Consider the following 21,048-nt stretch of genomic DNA (forward strand, 5'->3'; position numbering starts at 1 on the left):
TCTCAGACAAGGAAGTGTACCAGAAACTTCAGACAAAAGCAAAGGGTGAGGAAAAGAAAAAAATTAAGAATTCAATACAGTACAAGGAAGATCATGAAAAAGAACTGGCCCATCCAACTTGCTTTTCACATACATGTGAAAGTAGAAGGAGAAATGTGATTTTCTATGTGAATGGGGCCATAACTGTTCACAAACCATTCCCAGGAGAATCTCCATACTTCAGTAGGCTACTGTGCATCAATCTTTTGCTAACACAAAAATCACAGTTGTTTAATGTATCTTTCTGAACCACTATACAGCTCTGGTTAACACTTTTCAGCAATATATTTTACATTCAGCAAAACCTTTTATCTCAAATAAAAATTATCACACCATATTTTCTGAAATCTCAGCTCGACTGAGACACCAAGGAGACCACTAAAAATCCAAAAGAAAACATAATGCCCATAAATACATTATCTCACCCGACCAAAGAAAAAAGCTGCACAGCAAGGAGATGAACCTAACAGACCTTCCAGGCCTTCCAAAACTAAGAACACTAACTACGCCCCTAAACTAAGCCTGCATGGAAGAAGGAAGGAGGAAATACTTACACTTGTCTTAAAAAAACAACCCCCTGAGCATTTGGTAAAAGCAATTATTGTTTACAGCCACATTCGTGGTAATCCCTGGCTGGATAAAAACTATGCTTTTAAAAAGCTGTATTGGAAACACTAGGAATAGCTAAGAGATAGCAAATTCCCATAACATAGGAATAAGCTACTACATTTGATGACATAGAGCATCTTGAAAAGCTCTGTAAAAAGAAAAAAAAAAATCATAATAAAACCAGCCAAAACAGAAACTCACATAGAAAACCTCAGCCTTTTAGACACCTGCAACAAAACCGAAACTGCCAATTCGTTTGAGTTTCTTGGGTAAAAAGTAAGACTGAAAAAGTAAACTTTCACCCTGTCCCCTTCATTTAAATGACAGTGCCATCAAAACCAAGGATCTGAACAAAGTAAGGTGCAACTAATAGCCTAAGAAAATTATGACTTGTCTCATTGGGCAAAAAACAGCAGCCTCTGAGAAGCCTCAAATCGTCGTCAAAATCTGAATTTCTAGTTGGCAGGCAAGTTTGTCAGGTCTAAAGGCAGCGTCGCTGACAGCAGTGTTTTCCCTGGGCAGTCCCAGCACCGTTAGGCGCAGTCCCGCCGGAGCGGGTTCGGGGGCTGAACCGACACCCGCAGCTCCCGGTTAGAGCCGAACCGCCGACGCCGCCCGGCTCTACGGGCGGGCTGGGAAACGCCGGGGCAGGGGCGGCACACGCGGGACGACCCCGGGATTCTGAAGGGTGCGCTGGAAATGCCGGCCAAACTTAGCCGGACGCTCCTTCAGACTCGGGACGCTGCCAGACCCCCCGGCCAACGCCCAGCGGCACCAGGCGCCGGTTCCGTGAGGAGCATGGAAGCTCCCGGCGATGCTCCCGGTAACGCCCGCCGAGCCGAGCCCTGCCACCCGCCCTGGGCAGCGCGGCGCCCGCCGGCAGCGGAGCCGTCCCGCTCGGCGGGCTCGGGGCCCGGCGACGGCCGCGACCGCCGCTCTCCCGCGCCCCGCCCGTACCTGCAGTCCTGGGCCGCCTCGCCGCCCGCGGCCGCCGGCGTAACATGGCGGCGGGACATGGCGAAGGGAGGGCCCGGAGACGGCAGCCCCTCGCCGAGCGGTCGGGTCATGGCACGGACGGCACAGCGGGGCCCGAGCGGCGGAGGAGAGCGGCCGCCCCCGGCAGCATCGCCCGGAGCGCGGCTCGAACGCCCAGCGCGGCCGGAACGCCCAGCGCGGCCTCGGGGCACGGGCGGGAGCTAACGGGCTCCGCTCTTCCTTTTTTCCAATGCCTCCAGGCGCTGATTGGCTGAGAGGCTAAAGCAGCTGCGTCTCCCATTGGTTCCTTCCCGCCGAGGGCGGAGCGGGCAGCGTGATCGTGTCTGTGATTGGCTGCTGGAGAGCGCAGGGCGGGAGCGGCGTTCCGCGTCCGAGGGAGGAAGGGTTGTTTGGCGCCTCGCTCGCGCGCCGCTCCCCGGCCCGCGCTGCCGCTCTCTGATTGGTGCGCTCGGACGGGCCCCGCCCCCGGCGCTCCCGGTGTCGCGGGCGGGGACAGCGACAGCGACAGCCCGCGGGGCCCGTCCACGGGCGGGGACAGCGACAGCGACAGCCCGCGGGGCCCGTCCACGGGCGGGGACAGCCACAGCCACAGCCCGCGGGGCCCGTCCACGGGCGGGGACAGCCACAGCCCGCGGGGCTCGTCCACGGGCGGGGACAGCCACAGCCCGCGGGGCCCGTCCACGGGCGGGGACAGCCACAGCGACAGCCCGCGGGGCCCGTCCACGGGCGGGGACAGCGACAGCGACAGCCCGCGGGGCCCGTCCACGGGCGGGGACAGCGACAGCCACGGCCCGCGGGGCCCGTCCACGGGCGGGGACAGCCACAGCCACGGCCCGTGGGGCCCGTCCACGGGCGGGGACAGCGACAGCCACGGCCCGCGGGGCCCGTCCACGGGCGGGGACAGCCACAGCCCGCGGGGCCCGTCCACGGGCGGGGACAGCCACAGCGACAGCCCGCGGGCCCCGTCCACGGGCGGGGACAGCGATAGCGACAGCCCGCGGGGCCCGTCCACGGGCGGGGACAGCCACAGCGACAGCCCGCGGGGCCCGTCCATGGGCGGGGACAGCCACAGCCCGCGGGTCCCGTCCACGGGCAGAAGCGTCCCGCGAGCAAAGCGCCACGGGCCGCCACCGAGCTCCGGGCTGTGCGGCTTGCATCGCCTCTGGAAGAAGATCCAGGCTGCGCATCCATCTCCAGAGCCACAAGACAATGTGGGGAGGCTGAAAAAAGTTACTGGGGAGTAACTTTTTCCAAATCGCCACTAAACCCTGTGCCTGCCCATCCTCAGCCTGCTCTCTGTGCCTGAACTTCCCCCAGAAAAGGCATCTCGAGTGGAATCCCGTGTCCTGCACCACCACCTGGAAAACATTTTTGACAAAATCTTGGACTAAGCAACCTGAAGAACCAGACCTGCCTGCTTAGAGAATGCCAGTACTCCTATCTGTAATATTCTGTGTAAATTCACATATTTAGTCTGTAAAAACTAGCAATATCAAAAAGTTGCTTTAGCAGTTCAAAGTAGGTATTGCACAGATAGAAGATATCCCTTATAGTTATGTATTGGGGTTTTTGTTTAGCACTTTGCCTAAGAGTGGAGATGACCAAAGCCACTGTTCTCCTGATGTTTTTCACCAGGAGACAGCCGACTCAAATGAAAAGGAGTGACCCACCCCACGTCTCTTGTCACCCACTACGTTAGGCTGGCCTGGGAAAGGCTGCAAAGCAGAAGTAGCAGAACACTCACTGGCACTGCAGACAGCAGGGGCCACCTTCCTGTGCCCCAGCGGGGTGAGGAGGGCAACTTTGGGTTCAGCCCTAGAGCACCAGAGAACCTTGGCCATGAAGACAGAACGAAGGACCTGACTCTCGCTGGGGTTCACAGCCCAGGTTTACTGAAAAGCTCAAACAATCCAGCAGAGAAGAGTCAACTAGAGCCCCGAACAGAGCTGTGCAGCAACGTTTAAACGGGAGGAACAGGGGCGTGGTGTTCCCACAGACTAATGGAGAGGTAGATGGGAGTGGGGCAGGAAAAATGGGCAGGAGTGGGCAGCAATGGGGGGACTGCAGGGGAGGGGGCCCAGTGCCCAGCCCATCACTCGAGGGGCTCGTGGAACTTTCCGGATGGAGGGGAAGGACTGTGGAGTGACAGGCAGGCCCCAGGATGAGGGCTGGGGGTGGAAGAGGAACAAGACTGACATTTGAATGGGAGGAGGTAAGGGAGGACAGAATCATTTGTTTGGGGGTACAGGATCAAACCATCTAAAGAAACTGAATAACTTGAACAACACAATACAACACAGGACAAAATAAGAAAATGTTTCTTGAGTGCCTGAATATCTGAGTCTGCCCTGTGCTATGCACCCTACCCCCCCTTTCATCATGCCCATCCCTCAGTCTGTTTTTCAAAGGCTTTGAGCCATGCAATTCCTGATCTCTTAAACTCAGCCTCAAAAGCTTAAAACACTGGCTGATATCACAACACACACCTTCTTCCTTGCTTGAGCCCCTCCGACACAAATCCTGCCCTCAGCTGCACGCTCTCTGCCCCAGGGACCACCTATGATTATCATGTTTTCTGGAGTGAATCCTACTGTTTGACAACACGCTTCTAGACCCACTATGCACAACACTACAATAAATCCATCTTTTTGCTGGGTGTAAATTCTTGAGCAACAAATGAAGAACAGTTTGACTTGCTGTCATATAGATTTGTTTGAAAAAACAGTAGTGTATATATGAAGTACCATTAATAAAGTGTTAAAGTTTCATGCCCAATGTTATCCAGGAATTCCAGAAATATTTTTATAACACATTGAAAGAGCAGATGAAATTGAAGTCCTATAAACATTTGCTTTGTCTTTCAAGTTTAATACTTTAACTGTGGAAAATGGCAATAGACATGGGGGCATTTCTACAGTTAAGTCACCTGGAGTCATAAAGAGTTTCTAAAAGACAACCAGGGAGTTGGATACAGAGCATCTTTGGCAGAACATCCAATTCCAGCACTGGTGATGGTAGGGTGAAGCTGTTTATCATGGGAAGTAAGGATGGAGTTCCGAAGTGGCAGAAGACTGTGAAACTCTCCTGTAACTCTAAGTACAAGAATAAAAGCAAACACAAGCAGTGAGGCTGAAAAAAGAAGATTTTGCTAAGGAACCACAGGGAGTGACAATTAAGAGCAAAGACTGGTAATTGTCATAAGCTCCCCCCTTGAGATTAAGTGATGTAAATTGGTTTTTCCCCAGTACAGGACCTAGTCCATATGGAAACAGATCAACCAATATTTATTAGCATACCTTTTTTTAAGTTGTTATAGTCAATTTAATAATAGCAGATCATTATCCAGACAGTAAATTCAGTTATTCTATCAATAGTCACACACATGCCATCACTCATTGTTGCCCAGGAGGGAAGGAAAAGCCTATCACAGTGGTTTTCTCAGATACACACTGATGTGCCACTGGCTTCAGGGTCAATGCTCAGAAAGGAAATGTTTAAAGATTTTCATTGTTTTTCCTGGGAGAACACAGATACTAAAAATGCTGTGGAACTGCTGGAAGGGATAAAGCCCATTCTCATGTGGAAGTGCTCTGATATAGGCAGCCATTATTCTTTGTGCTGCACATGTAAAGGAGACTGCTGACTACTATGCAGGTTGGGGGGTTTTAAGTAGAAAAACACTTATTTTGGAACCAGACTAATGTTTTCTTTCGATTTAGGCTGGTTTCCTCTGACTGAATCATACACCTGAGCACACAGCCAGAAGCATGGCAGCACCTTACATGAACATGTCTGAGCCAGGCCTGTGTAAACTCATCAGGGTGATGTACTCTTCCAGGCACTTCCACACTCAGCTTCCTGGCTGGGGTTGCCTCAGCTGCTTTGTTCCCTTCATCACCAATTTGCTGTGTGGTTTAGGCACAGCACAAATTACAGCAGAGTTGAGATACAGACATTTATTTTCTGGCATTCCTGGTTTCCTTTCCTTCCATCTTTCTGGAGAGTCTCTCCCTTTTTCACTAATTCCCAGATGTTATCAGATCAGATACTCCCTGCTGTGCCTTGCAAGAACCAATTTACACCTCCTTTACCAAGCAGACACTGATACCTTGACATGCAGCACATGCAGCAAGACTTCTTAGGTAAACATCTGGAGAGAATATTTATGGTATCACTTTCAACTGCAATAACAGTTTAATCAGTGGAGAGGGTTTGTATCTCAAGGTTGTGAAGTATTTGTGGTTTTCAGAGCTTGCTTCACCCAGGGAATTGCAATGCGGAACTCAGCTAACACACCAGTTCCCTTTTTTGACTGGACAAAGAGCTGGCAGCACTGCACTGATATGTCAAGGGGACACAGTGTGTAGAAAATATCTGTCTGCACATAATAATTCTACTACATTAATAAACATTTACTAATCAGTACATAGTTTGCTCACTTTAACTAACACTAACTATTCTCCTGACACACATGCCCATTCCCACAATCATTTTCATGGAAAACTTCAAATCGGTCTTGGTCAGTTAAATTCCATCTATTCTGTTCCCTACCTTTTATTTATTTAAGTATTTTAAAGTTGTCAGTTCCGGGTCTCTCAATGCTTAAAGTTTCATTGGCAATTGCCATGTAACCACACACACAAAATTCCTTTGTCATGACTACGAGAAAAAGTCTGGTTTATAGCTTAAGCAAATTAAAAATGGAAATGGCCTTCACCTGTGGCTTCTTCAGCAGACATCCATGATGTTAACATTCACTAAAGCTAATTCCTATCCTTGATGCTCCCTTTCCTTGGAGGCTGTCTCTGGTTTAATTTCCTGTTAATCGCTGATTGTTTCTGTAAAGATTAATCATTCTTGACACAAAGGTCAAAAAACAGAAAGAAAATATGAGGGACAATCCACTGCTAGCAGGTAATGAAAAGGACTTTCCTGCAGCAGCTTATCACTGTTTCTCTGGCCTTTTCTCCACAACATGACCACGTTGCTATCTGCTTAACAAGCAACAAAAATTTTAGTTGGTAGGTTCAGTTAGCTAACCAAGTTGCCAGACCTCTCTCATCTTCTTCTACTTATATGTTATGCTGTGACCAAGCTCTTTCAAAGATATTTCTTTTGCAAAGATTGAGGGGATTCCTGAATCAGCCTTAAATATTATCATTCTTTCACAGAGTTCTGATGAAGCTAGGGACTGCTCAGCTTTCAGAATAATTAACAGGGAAATGCCCGCTGGTACAGGGGAATAAGACTCACAGCCTCCATCAGAGGTAAGCAGACAGGACGTGTGATGTCTGGCCAAAATGAGGAAACACTGTTATATTTCAAAAGCTAGACATGCAATCACTCAGTAAACCCCCTTACACTGACTTTTTACTACTTTTAATCTAAGTTCCATGTCTGTGAGTGAACAAATGGAAGGCTATATATCAAAAGTGGCACACACTAGCAAATCTTCTTTAAAGGGCTTTTTATTTAGTAACCAGATAGGTCTGCAGGCCCAGCCAATTCACCTAGAAGCCAGGGAGCCTCACAGCTGTTACTTCAGTGAGGGAAAAGCATCATCACAGCTTGGTGAGAGGGGAACAGGCTTTGTAAAAGCAGAAGAGAGCTGGATGTTTGGATGTTAATAGGAAAAGTTGTTGCCACCTTGTCTGAGACCTATGGAGGAAGAAGCAAGATTCTTAGGGAGGCAAATTCACTGCAATAACTGGACCTCTTAAGTAAATTACATTCTAAAAATTTATTCAAACCAGCTCAGAAACTAGATCTAGCATCATCAAAAGGAACCCAAAATATGGAACAAGGATTTAAAAGCCAGCAGCACATCCTCAGTGTTATGCAAGCAGTCCTGATGGGTTTTGACCCTTGGAATCCAAAAGCATAAGGATGTAAAAACATGAGTAAAACATGTGACAGTGAGTGAGGAAAATAAGTTCTCTTTAAACTAAACTTCCTTTTTCATTAAGAATCACACTGAATCTTGTTACATTCATTTTTTTACAGGCATAGGTCAACAAGTGTAGCACACATCTTGCCTTCCCAGAGCCTTGTATGCTTTAGAACATCCTCCCAGTCCAGCACTCCAGCCAGCTCCCCCATCCTGCCCCATATCAGATATCAGGGATGAGTCACAGCCTCTTCCTTGGATGTCTACAGCCCTATCACTGCTAGAAATGCACAAAACTGGACAGCACAGGGTGTTGGCCAGAACCATTTCCGCTTAAAAAAGATCAAGTATTGCTACAGCACACCACTAATAGCTCTCATCTGAATTCCCTCGAGAAATTCACAGCTTTCCCGAAGAACAAAGTGCAAACCTTTCATCATACTCCCACAGGAGCCCCACTACAGCATAAATATCTATCCTCATACCCAGAAGGACAAACTTCTGTTCACACAGGAGGAAGAGGGGGTTCTCCCCTCACAGACAGTTCAGATTTGACATGACCTGCAGATCCTTTCTGGCAGAGCTGTTGCTGAACAGTCAATCTCCACCTGACAGTCTTGCAGTGCATTTTGTTAACTCACTGTAATTCTCTGTGCCATTCATCAGTGCATTCCTGAGACCATTCCTCAAGATAACTTTTAACCCTGACTCTGTTTTCTACTGCTTCCCATCCCATCCAAATTTACGACAGTTTAACAAACACACTTCACAAACAGTTTCAGCCCACTGTGTGGGCTCTGGATGAAACTTTTGAATGCCCTTGAACAGTGGACAGGCTTCTGGAAAAAATTAAGCTATAAATCCTGCTCTTCTTGCAACATGTCCTCAGTGACCCACCTTAAGTACGAGTGAGCAGAGGAGAGATGGCCAGGAACTGGTGCAATTTAGGTGCACAAACTGCTGCAAAAGACTCTCATGTCAATTTTGCAGGCTACAAGACAGGTGCCTAAACGTACATGCCATATGCACAAATAGGCAAATATACCTTACCAAATTCTGCTCCACAGGGCCACACTGTTGGGGATTTCTGAGCTGGTAGCTTCAAAGTGGTTTCAGGTGTACTTATGCCAGTTGGAGTCACATTTCATGGCGATTATATGTGAATACACTGTAGTGACCAGGGTAATCAGGCAGCAAAATGGAGTACTGCGTTTGAAGAAATAAAGCTGCTTTTTGCAAATGTTGGATTAGCAGAGCATAGTGACAACTAAGTTAAATTGGTAAATCAAATAGTAGAAGAACATAAGCACACTTAAATCTCCAGTGACGCCTGTCAGAGAGAAAATTGAGGCAACATTCTTTATGCCAATTCTTCTCCCACTATTGAATATTATCACTAGATGTACATACATTCAGTATCTGCAGCTTGGCTAAAAAGGAGAGATGGTTTCCCCCATGCTCTACTTCATGTTTTCATCATTCTGAGCATTGCTAAAACAGGCTCTCTCCACGACAGCTTCCTGCTTCCGACCAAACCTTCCAGAGTGACACTGCAGAACAACCCTGGGACACCCTTAGGCCTTTTTCTCAGTGTCTTACTTTTCACTTAGTGATGAACTGTTGACTCTGGCATCTACAGAAACACCCTGTGATGATCCAGAGGTCAAACCCTGAGCTAAGACAAACTAGCACAATTTTAAAGTAAACATTGGGAAATATGAGTGACCTTCCAAAACACCCATTGGCATTTTAATCCTTAGAAACTTCCTTTGTAGGTACAAGGTCAGTATTTGCAACAGGTTAGCTGAGTCTGATTATCTGAATATCATCTCTGATAAAGAAATGGTTTGGAGCTCAGCTATGCCTTTATTTTTATATTGTGCAACAGCCACAGTTTATAATTAACTTAATTATAATTATTAATATTTAATATTAATTATTAATATTTATTTATCTTGTTTATTTAAAAACCCCAAAACTCTATAAAATCTGTTTTCATGTAATTGCCTAGAGGAAATTGAGGATTTTTTAAAATGCAAAACATGATGCAGCATAAACTCATCTAGAAGGCATTTCTTCTTTTAAAACTATGAGATGGTAGAGTTGAGCCACACAAAGCATGAATCATTTACAGTTTCATTAAATGGGCCACAAAAATGTAAAGGTTATAACTTGGCAGGTATTCCTACACTTCCCTCCACTGTGCCAAAGGAATTTCCTTTAATTCCTTCTTAGGGAAGAATTTAACTTGTAACAAGAAGAATATAATCAATCCAATCAATTAGTTTCATCTGTGTTCCTTATCAGTCACAGCTGTGCAAGACAGCTCATTGCTCTCTGCCCTCTGCTAAAGGTTGCTACTTCCTCAGCTCTCCTTCCTGGTACTGTAAGCACACCTTCCCCACTTCCATCAAAGTCATTTTCCCTGGTTTGTTATATAGATTTTTTGCTAATCCAGATTGTTTTGACTGACATGAGCATGTATGTGTAGAAACAAAATCTTCCTGCATTTTCTCGCCAATAGCTCCAGCTCATCTGGGCTTTCAATTAACTGAGTTTCTGTAAGTTAATTCACCTTTGCCTTAGCTGGGTTGATCCTGCAAGAAACATTTATTTTAAATGGTTTGTCTGTGTTCCCTCTCCCTGTCAGCCAAACCCTCCAAGAGGATCAGTGTGTACATTTGCAGTACATGCTTGCTCTTTCTATATTTCTGCCCTCAGAGTGAGCAGATGTGGCTTTTCAAAGTCAAGGAAGCAAAGCCATCCTCTTGACAAGCAAGGAAAGCATTTTTCACTTTCATACACTCAAAAACCTTGATTGCTTCATTATCATCTGTAACTGTTCTGGTTCTGTTTCTTAAGCAGCCCTGCACACAGGGCTGGCTGTGCTTGGCACTGGTCAAACACAGTGGCCTTTTGCTTTTAACTTGGGGGACTGGAAAAGCATCCCTGAGCAAAAGTCTTTGGTGGCAGTTTGGTCCCTAAAAGTGGGCTCTGCTGCAAAAATATCCCACCTGGAACTCTTCCAGCCTCTTCACTATGCTGGGCTCAGCACCACACCACCAGGCATCTTTACAGCCCTGTGGTGAATAGACTGAAAACTCCAAATAACCCCGAGGCAACAAAAAGTTTATATATTTCAACAGAACCAGTTCCCTGCCCTGCTGCATTACAAGGTGTGAGGTGGAAGGCACAAACCAGCTAAGAGAGAAGGATGGGATTTGCTTTTTCCCCAGCAGCAATAGCACTAAACCCCAGCCTTGTGCAAAACCAAGACAAATTGAAGAGATTTAATTACCATATCCCACATTCCAAAAAGAAAGCAGTTATTGTTCTAGAGGGCATTTTGATTTATTCCTGATATCTATAACACAAACTAATGTTTAGCATCATAAACCAGACAGACTGAAATGAAAAATAAGAAACAGGAAAAGAGTGGCAGTGGTTAACTAGTAGAACAAATTATCAGGGGAAATGTTGGTTTTCTCATTTCCCAATGTCTTCAGATCTGTCTTTTTTGGAAAAAAAATATGTACTTTAGTTCAGCATAAATCAGTGGGCTGATGTCAAGAGAAACAGGAAGAAATTGCAAGGCCTGTGAAAGATGAGAGGTCACTCAATGGGGTCTAATGGTCTCTGCCTGTTCTGCAAAGCTGAACTCCAGAACAGGAAATAAAGGATTTCTTTTGCATCCACATGCACACACATCCTGCACCACAGGGCTCCCACAGGCAGCCGGTGTTCAGTCCCACACAGGCTGTTCCCCTGCTGACCACTGCACCCACACTGCTGGTTGTTCAGAGCCAGCTCGTGCCACATGCAATTCTCAGCCTTCCTGTTTTTCTCATTCCAGGGCATGAAACAAAATTCAGGTCCTTCTCCCTTCTGCTCCACTCACAAAACAGTACCTGGGTGTCCTGCACACATTCTCTGTCTTTACTATCCCATTATCCCTTTTAGGACAATACAAGTTTTATGTAGTTTCTTCTATACTTTGACAGTCAGATTAGACAAGGAACCCACAAGTAGTTTTGGGGGCCCCATTTGGATCACCACACTAAGAATGTTTCATTCAGCAGAAAAATACTGGCTTTGCCTCTTGTTTCCCACTAGAATCAGTAAGGTGCTTTTACAAAGCAAATCCTGACTAGTAACTCCTACACCCCTCCAGCTGTTCTCTGATCACTCAGCTCCTGGACAAGGTAACCAACAGGCAGCAGAGCACACACAGGCAACTTGGGAAAGGTTTGAACAGAAGACCTTTCAAGACATTTTTACAGCCTTGTGACAAACCTGTGTTTTGTTTTCTGAATCCCAGTGTGCCCAGCATCCACATTCCTCTACAGCCCCCCTGTAGCAATCTTTCAGCTCCAGTTAAGCTTCCATTATACTTGACTAGTTGTTACCAGTCACTTTGGGATCACAGTATTTTTCAAGATGTCTTAGCAAAACACTCTTATCAGAAAAATGGTTTAGAACTTCATCCACTTCAATTATTGCATACACATTTAGGCAACAAATCTGAGTTTTTACCTAGAAAAATCAAATACCTTCTATACTAAAGGACAATTATGTCTTATATCACTCCCATAACCTTTATATCTGCTAGCCCATCTCCCAGAAAGTTTGCCATTGGGAAGGGATTTGTGTTTGCAGAATCTCTGCTCACCTCCTGCCCACCAACACCAGTATTGCTGACTAAGTGTGGTCACCATGTCATAGGAAAACAGAGGTCAAATATTTCTATAAAACCACATCACAATTAATCTACCAACCAGTAAAAAAATACCAGTCTTAAAATATCTCCCACCTGACCCAGCTACATTCTCCGTGGGCTCTCCCAGCAAAAGCAACTGGAGCAGGTTGATTTTTACCTAATCTCCCAAGCAAGTGTTGGCTTTTTCCTTCCTCATCTTTACACTTTATCAGTGCCCTGAGCAATACCTACAGATATTCCTGCAGTTCTTTCTTCACACTCCATTTTTATGAGATTTCTGAGGACAAAACCAGTCATTTTCTTCCTTTCCCTCCCACCTTGGTGGTTATTACAAGGTAGGATGAGGCAGGTCTCAGCCTACTTTAGATGACTCAGAGTAAGAGCACTTTCACTTTACACCTTTCCAGTGCTGCCAGGTTCCATAGAAATCCATGTTAGGAGAGAACCCAATGCATCACCCAGACCTGAGGCAGGATCAGCCATGCCTGCACCATCCCCAGCCACTCCTTACCTACACTAAACAACCCAAGAGCTCACTGCTTCTGCAAAGGACACAGCTTCCCTGGGAATAAGGGCTGTGCTAGAGAAACTTTCAGGGACTAAGGGAATTGGACAAACTCATCACACAACCCCCAGCATCAAGCCCATGCACTACTTCTTTTCATCTTGCAATTTTGTCCTGGCGGCAGCAGAGCTTGGGGAAAGCACAACTGAAATGAAGAAAAATCACTACCTTGGCCACGTAGTGGCAAACTGCCGTTCTTCAAAGTTATTTTCATCTCTCCCGGGTCACTGAGTCTGTCAGAAGTTAATCAGCATTTCCAGACCAGGCTGTGCAGTGTGAGAGACACCTCTGGCAGCAAGGACGGGAGTGTGCAGCCCTCTAGTGCCCACTGCCAGCCACGGTCCTGCCACAGCGGCCGTGTCCCTGCAGAGCTGCACAGCTTTCCACCTCTGCCGTGAGGACATGCCACTCCTCAATCCGCTCCTGACAGCAGCAGGTCACAGGTTTTGCATACTGAGACCCAGAGCACATTAAAAAAAAAAAAAAAAATCCAACTTCTGGGCCTTCAGCTGCCTTCAAGTACAGGGTCAGGCCAAAAGCTGTCTTCTCCAGTACCTTCTGCTGCTCCAGCTCCTTCCAGCCACAAACCTTCCCTCAGCATGCAGGGCTGGCACATCTGTATCTGTACTGAAGGGCAGTGTTCCCATCAGGCCACATTTTTTCTGATCCCTGTAACTTAGCTATGAGTGCAGAACATTTCCCCTTGGACAGGGGCACTAGATCTGACTTGGGATGCAAACCCACACTTCCTCAGGGTCTCTGCTACAGTGTCACAGCTACTGCACCTGAACACCTTGCACATGGTCCAGCTGCCCTCTTCCCTCTGGCAGTAGCTCCTCACTCACCCCAAAGGGGCTCAAAGCTGGGCTGGCAGCCAAGGTGGCATCAGGGCTGCAGCCCCTGTGCCAGGCCAGCTCTTCTCTACCCATACAGAGCTGTCTCCACCCCTCTTTAGGGTCCCTGCTGGCTTTTAGGGATCTTCTCCTCTTGTATCCCTGCTTACCTCTACCTTCTGTGCCTGGCAAGTGTGAAGACCCCAGAGTACACCTCTAGGAGACACCCAGCTATTCCCCAGAGCCACACCAAGCTGCTGGATTTGCCTACCTTGACCTTTATTTGCTGATAGCTCCCCTCAGTCTGCTCTTACATCTCCCAGTGTTGGGTCCTAATGATGCCAAGATTCCATCCCAAATGCTCTTCAGGTGCTAATTGAGTCCACCTTCCCTTTCTGCTGCAGACCTGGGGGCACAGCCCTGGGCAGCTTGGCTTAAAAGCTACATTTGTGGGACAGTGGTTGCTCCAGCTGCCACAGCAGGAAGGTAACACAGCTCTTGGTAGACACAAAGACCTTTCCTCACCTCATTTATTTCACACAGAAGTAACATTCTATGTGTGTGATGCCAAGGGCTTGATTTAGCTACCTGAGCATCTGCCCAGCGGTAGAGGACACCTAAGACAGCCCAGGGGGTTGGCAGAGATATCAGAGAACCCCACCAGGCCTGTGTTCTTCTGCAAGCCAGGTGGAACACCCCAGGCCATCTCCAAGGGCTCTGGTCCCTTTGTTCAGGCAGAGGTAGTAACCCCATCCTTGCTATTGCAAACCCATTTCCAGATCAATGCTTTCCTACTTTCACGTCTAGAGAAAAGCCATTTGCTGTGAAGTGCCACCTCTTCCCCACCAGCCAGGACACCTCCCTGGAAAACCCACTTTGGAGCCCCCTTGGGCTGGCCTGTGGGGAGCAGAGCACAGCTGCTGCCAGCTGGGATGGGTTTGGCCACCCTTATTTAACAGACTGGGGTAGAAACAGGTGCCTGTCCCAGGATAAGGATCCCTCCAGAGCCAGCCACAGCAGCTATTCCCAGGACACCCGGTCTGCTCCCACTCAGGTGCTCTCCCAGCAGCTTCCACTTGCCCGGAAAGCTTAAAAAGGCCCACGTTTGTTGTGTTTTCCTTCCCCGCACAGATGATTCACTGCACTTCTCTGTAAACAGTGGGTGGGTCCCAGCTGGATTTCCGGGACGAACACGGCACCGATTCCGGGCTCGGGGAGCAGCAGCTCCACACCCCTTTCTCCACATCCTCTCTCTGCACAAGCGCAGGAGCAGACCTGTGGTTCACGCACACCTGCAAAACGCTTCTGGGGCGCGGAGGGGAAAGGGAGCTCCAGGGTGCCCTGAGCCGGGTCAGTGGCTGCAGGGGAGCCGCCGGGCACTGGGCACCCCTCGCTGCCGGGCACCGTCGCCTCTGCAGGCTCCTTGTCCCCCGAGCAGGAGCGCAGCCCCCGGGCAGTCTCGTCTCAGCCGCTCGGGGTGGCTGAGGAAAGCTTGATGCTAAGAGTTAACTGCTCTCGCCTCCCACCGTGCCCTAGTTACAAGGCGAGACCAGCGTTTGCAAAGAGAAGTGCTGGCAAAGCTCAAAATCTTTATTTCATTTTTTTTGTTTCCAAGGGACTAATTGCAAGACTAGCTGAAAGGAATTACTTAGGGAAGAGCTGGCATTTCCCTTGGTATTTCTCATCGCGCAGTGTGGGAACCAGCATGACGCTTGAAAGCTTCCCTTTACGTGTAACGCCGTCCCTAATCCAAAAAAACCTCTGCAAAACTCTATCTCCTTTCAGATGAGACCTGGGGAAGGCAGGAGTATCCCTGTCTGGAGGGGTGGTAGGGGCTGGGGGCACGTACCCATTGTCCCAGCGCAGGGGCAGTGCCCTTGCTGCCCGTGCCCCAGCGCCGGGAGCTGCCGGGGGCTCTGGGAGCCCCGGGAAGTGCCGGGATTTCAGCCGCTAGAGGGAGGAAAGGCAGGTTGGGCATCACCGAGACGGCGCACAGAGCTCCAGCCCTGTGCAGTGCATGGCACATCCGGATACAAACACAAAGATCTCACCCTGAGGTACCTGCCTGAGCTGGGTCCCATCCCAGGGCCCATCCTGCTCTAGCCGCACACAGTACCTCAGACTGGCAAAGGTCTTTTCAAGCAGGAGCATGACTTAGCACATCAGGGAAATTTAAACCTTGAGAAAATATCAACCTGGGTACAGAGCATAGGGAGAAGCTCCCCCAAGATGAGTCTGAAGGGAAATAAACACCAAGTTCTTAGACACCGTTTTGTGGCACTTTCATTCCTGGAGAAGCTTTTTCCACCCCGTGACCTTCTGGGTGAATCCTCTCCCCCTGCCAATTCCTACCACCAGTAAGTAACTCCAGCCTTGCAACCTTTCCCTCAGCCCCTTTTTCACCCCTGACAAAAACTTGAGCTTCTGCAGGTGCTGGGTCAGAATTTGGGATGCTCCCAGTCCTCCATCCTTCTTGCATGCTGCTCCTTTCCTAGTCTAAATCCCTAGAGCAGACTGTCATACCAAATCCTGACCATTTGCTAATGGAAAGCTTGGATGGTGGACCAGCCCCAGTCTGACTCTTTCAGGAGATGCTGAAAGGCAACACCCCACTTTGCCATTTCTGGGAAGAGGCTCAGCTTGCTTGCAGCCTCACTTGCCTTCAGGCTCACTTCTGCTCACCAGCACAGCTTTTTCCCCCGGGAAAGCCTTCCTGCCTTCTGATGGAAACCTGCCAAAGTCGGCAGTGGATGCTGCCTGGTTTCTGGCTGAGTGTGACTGGCTGGGGAGGCCCCGTCCTGGGGAAAAGGATGTGGCCATTCCTGTAAGCCACTCCTGACACCCCACACAGAGGTAGTGGGAAGGGGGTTCAGCTGGAATTTGTCCAGATGCAAATGCCTTTCAAGGAGTGACTCAGCCCTGTGGGTTTCCTCCCTTCCTTGCCAGCAGATTTGATTCCCAAATTGCTTCAGGACTGCTGGAAGCAGGGCTGCTGTGCCAGCAATGGATCAAGGGGGCACCCCTGCCTCCCCATGCCCTTGTCTCCTCAGCCTTCCTCCCCCTTGTCTCCTCAGCCTTCCTCTGTCTCCCAGACTTTTTCAGCCCCAGCCACTCATTTTGCTCCCTCTGCAAAGCTATATGGAGTAGGGGAAAGCTGCCAGGATCCATGGACGAGGGCTGGAGGGGGAAACAGGAACCTTGAGGGAAAAACATCCCAAGAAACTCCCTTTTCCCCAGCCATGCTTCCGCTGGGGCTGCCAGCACTGAGGGGACTGGTTTATGCTGGCAGATCACACTTAGAAGGGAGCTGCATGGGGGATGTGCTGCTTCCAGTGTCTCTTTGGGGGCAGAAGGAGTTGTTCCTGAGAGGTAAATGCCATCTCTGGTGGTCACACCAGCTGAACTTCTGTGCATTTCTCCTGTTCATTTCCATTCATTAAATCTCACCAGATTTCTATCCAGGTGGCCAGACGGCAGGTTGCAAAAGTATGGCATAGGCTAAAAATAGACAGGCAGGTGGAGGGGGAGCCCAAGCTCAGAGCAACACAGCCTGAGCAAAACCCTGGCTGGGTACAAAAAGCCCTGCTGGGGAGAGAGGCAAAGCAAGTCCCCTTGGCATGAAGATACCCACTGCTGGCCAGGCCTTTGCAGGGGGAGGTTTCTTGCCAGGCATCATTGGTGGTTATAACCGTGCCTGAGCTCCTCCTGGAGGGCAGGAGTCCACACCAGCACCCCCCAGGCTGTGAGGTCCAAGTGCCTCTGCAAGTCCTGCAGGAGCAGCCTGTCCCTGGATGTGTGATGGAGGCTGCACTCAGCCCTCCCAGCTCTCTGTGTGCAGTCAGGCCTGGCAACACAGAGGGGCTGAGAACAGGCTGAGCACCAACCAAGCTGCCTGTCCTGCCACCCCAGCTCTGAGGCCACTGGTGTGGCCTCTCAAACCTGGTTTTGAGGATCAGATTCTGTGGACAAACCAAGGGTGCTCAGCTCTTTCAGCAAGGGCGTCCTGTCTTTGTGCTGTCAGGAGAAAAAGCACCTGCTGAGCCCAAGCTGTCCCTTAACACCACATCCAAGGGTGAAAGATGTAGTTTCCCTCATGTATGACATTCCTCAGAGGAGGAACAGGGGCTTGCAGGCAGTTTGCTGGCTTAGGGGAGAGGGAAAAGGAGAGACACACAACCTCACAAAGCCTGATGTTTGTAAGTCTGGAGATGGACTGAGCCTCAGCTAAGGCTGAAGTGTGGAATTAGCTCTGTGTTAGACATCTGTGAGTCTACACCTGAGAGAAACTTCCTGGGGAGGGGCAGCAGGTGCTGGCTGGGCATGATCCTGGATGTGGGCACTACTTTGGGCTTCTCTACTAAAGGGCCAAAGAGTGGCTGTTGCCTCCAGCACCTCCAGCTGCAGCTCTCTTGCTGTGCACAGCCTAGAGCAGCCCCCCAGCAGGAGATTGAATCTCCCAGGAGGAGACCACCTCAGAGAGTCATGAAAGTCTTTGTCCCCACTCCAGCCCCAGAGGCAGTGGCTGCCACTGGGACACTCCCGGAGGCTGCAGAGATTTCACCCATCCTCTTTCCACTGTCCTGCCCTGGGGCAAGGAGCAGCTGCACCAGCTTTCATCCTAAACCCCACGGGGCTGTGGGGCTCAGGGGCTCAAAAAGCACACATCAGCCCTTCCCTAGGGCTACTTTCTGCTTTCAGCAGTAACACTGTGAGGTGTTCTAATTGCTGGCTTATTTCTGAGCCCTAAACCACACCCTGGTCCTGCTGCATGGCTTTCTCTGCAGTCACAGGAGATCAAAGCTGCATGATTTCAACCTAATTTCTTTGGATGGATAGGAAAGACCAGCTGGTCTCTTCCTTTGCCACTTCTCCAGAGCTAGAAGATGGATTTTCTACCCCCAGGGTGAAGTCCCAGCCTTGCAGGGGCAGTTCCTCAGCATCCTCTTCCACAGGACCCCCCCAACAAGGGCAAACCCCTCTGCCTAGCCATGCTCCCAGCATAGCGAGGCTGCAGGAAGCTCCCACTTCCTTCCAGTAAATGCCAAGCCATTGTCCTTTTGCAGGGTGCTGGGCCAGGCTGCTCCTCACTCACACCTGCTGCCTTTGGCTGAAAGAGACCAGGGGAATCTGGAGAAATGAGAACTAGGAACAGCATCAGGGCTCAGCTGTGCCAATGAGGGAAGGGATGAGTCCCGCTTGCTGCAGTGTGACCCCAGAGACTGAATTTCTGATGATGCCTGCTTTGGGGGCTTGCATTGATAAAACTGTGGCTCCAGCTAGGTCACCTCCATGCCAGAGCCTTCCAGGTGCTTCCCACTCCAGAAACACCATGGCAGCTTCCAGAAGACAAAACCACTCTGTAAAACCACCCAGCTGTCGAGCCTGGGCAGGGCGGTGCAGGCAGCCAGGCATGTGAGGCATCTCGGCATCCCTCATCAATTCATTTGCCAGTTTATTTCTGGGTTTATTCACTGTGGCACAGAAGGAGCAGTGGTGCTTACTCTCAGCTCAGTGCCACAGCCAGTGCTGGGCCCCCAGATTTTCATGTCCAGACTGCTGGCAGAGGGAAACCCCAGGACCTGATGTAACTTCTGAGCAAAAAACAATGGTTATGTATTTGGTGGCACTGACAGAATGCTGGAGAATGGGACTTTAAGAAAAAGGAGTTCCCACCAGACACATGTGCTAACCCACCAGAGCTGGCAGTAGCTAGTGGGGGCTTTATGTCCCAGGGAACATCATCTATCAAAGTCCCCAGGGAGGGCAGCCAGCTCCATATGTGCCAATGGGCATGTTACTGGATGAAACACTGGCTGCAGAATGGAATGCTGGCTGGCACATTCCCAGGCCCTTGGCAGCACCTGCTACTGGCTGTGGGCTGAGGACGGACGCAGCTCATCACAGGTGTCAGTGATGTGCATGTGACCCCAACTCTGGTGCTGTCCCCACTTGCAGAGGCACTGTGTTAAAGGAGGAACTGAATGGGCTTTGGTGGGGTGAGGCCAAGGTACTTCTGAGTCCCGAGGGGATTTTCACTCTCAGAGGAGGAGGCTGAGCTGGTCAGGCAGCCATCCCTGAGCTTATGCCAGGGAGGCAGCACTCAGGTGCCCTCTCCACTTGGCTGGGGAGGAAAATCTGCCGAACCCAAGAGGGTCGCGGAGCGCTGGGCCACGGGCACAGGGCACTCCCAGCCACGCCGCAGTTTCCCGGGAAAGCGGCTCCCTCTGGCATCCGCCCCTTCCCGGGAAGGAGAGGCTGCTGGGGGCCGTGGCCCTGGCACGGGGATGCCGGTTGCTCCCTCCCACGGCTTCCCCTTTTCTCAGAAAGCCTGGAAACCAAAGGTGAAAGAAGTGGGTGGAAACTCTGCGCTGCCGTCCAGGAAGGGAAGTGAGTGAGTAAGTCGGCTGCAATATTTAACAGTGCCTCCGGCCCCGCCGCTCGCAGAGCCGCCTCGACGGGAGCCGGAGCTGTCGGGTGAGTGCCGGGGTCAAGGGAGGGTCTGCGGCGGAGGGGGGGACCGCTGTGGCTGGAGTGAGGGGGTTTGTCGGCTGCTGCTCTCCCCGAGGAGCCGCAGCCCGGGCGCTGCAGAGGGCGGCTCAGCCCGGCCGAGCGGCGGGGACGCGGTGACGTCTCTCGGGCGATGGCAGCGCACCCGCCCGCGCCTGCGGGAAGCGGGACAGGAGGTGTCGGACACCGTGTGTGTGCACGAGCATCTTCGCTTCTATCCGCGGCTTTTTTGGTAACCTGCAAAACCGGGCTCGTGCTTCTCATACTTTAAACGGTGTGGGGCATGTTCCCGGGAAGACAGAGTGAAACTCCCGGGAATAATGCTGCAACCACCATGTCAGCGCGGTGCCGGTGGCTGTGCAGCGCCCACAGGACTCCGCTGCTTGGGCCTAGGCACGTCCTAGCTAATCAGTAACTCCCAGGATAATTAGCTGGAAATGCCAAAAGGAGGGCGCTGCTGCTTTTAAGACATTAAGCAATAAACCATTAAGCTCTGAGCGCTGGAGCTGCCTGGGAGTCACGTCCCCTCTGGAGCCGTGGCTTGTGCTTTGTCTCCCCCAGGAGCGAGGGAGAGGGCAGCGCTCCAGCCTGTCCCGCGGGCCCTCGGCAGGGAGGCAGTGGAGAGCGAAAGCCAGAAAGGGCTCAGCGCCTGTGGCAGCTCAGGGCTGAACCGGGGTGGCTCAGCTCTCCAGCAGCAGAGCCGGCCACGAGCGAGCTTCTGCTTCTCTGTGTCTTCCCATCGCTTCCAGCGGGGCTTGCCATGGGGAAATCAGCTCATGTGGCCATTTCTGCTGTGCTCCACAGAAAAGCCCCACAGCAGCAGTATCCTCCTGGGCACCTGATTGTCTGCAGTGTCTCTTGACTCACCATCATTTTGGGTTGAGGTCAGGAGCCT

At 50.3% G+C, this 21,048-nt stretch overlaps 1 protein-coding gene across 5 annotated transcripts in view; it reads right to left on the reverse strand.

Annotated features, from left to right (window-relative positions):
• Window positions 1-21,048, reverse strand: part of SLF2 (SMC5/6 complex localization factor 2) — a 63,406-nt gene that overhangs the window by 27,404 nt on the left and 14,954 nt on the right. For 2 of the 5 annotated variants that reach the window (XR_014956158.1, XM_085582711.1), the window contains exon 1: window positions 1,606-1,884. The exons of 2 other annotated variants lie outside the window; for them this stretch is intronic. Coding sequence is in view for 2 of the 3 variants with exons in the window: in XM_085582711.1 (XP_085438837.1) it covers window positions 1,606-1,715 (110 nt within the window). In the remaining variant the exon portion in view is untranslated. Of the gene's footprint in view, window positions 1-1,605; window positions 1,885-21,048 lie in introns of those variants that run through there. One more of the 5 variants, XM_021536349.3, reaches the window with a different exon arrangement.

The sequence above is a fragment of the Lonchura striata genome, chromosome 6 (assembly GCF_050655825.1).
Source record: "Lonchura striata isolate lonStrDom1 chromosome 6, ASM5065582v1, whole genome shotgun sequence".
NCBI classification, from domain to species: Eukaryota; Metazoa; Chordata; class Aves; order Passeriformes; family Estrildidae; genus Lonchura; species Lonchura striata.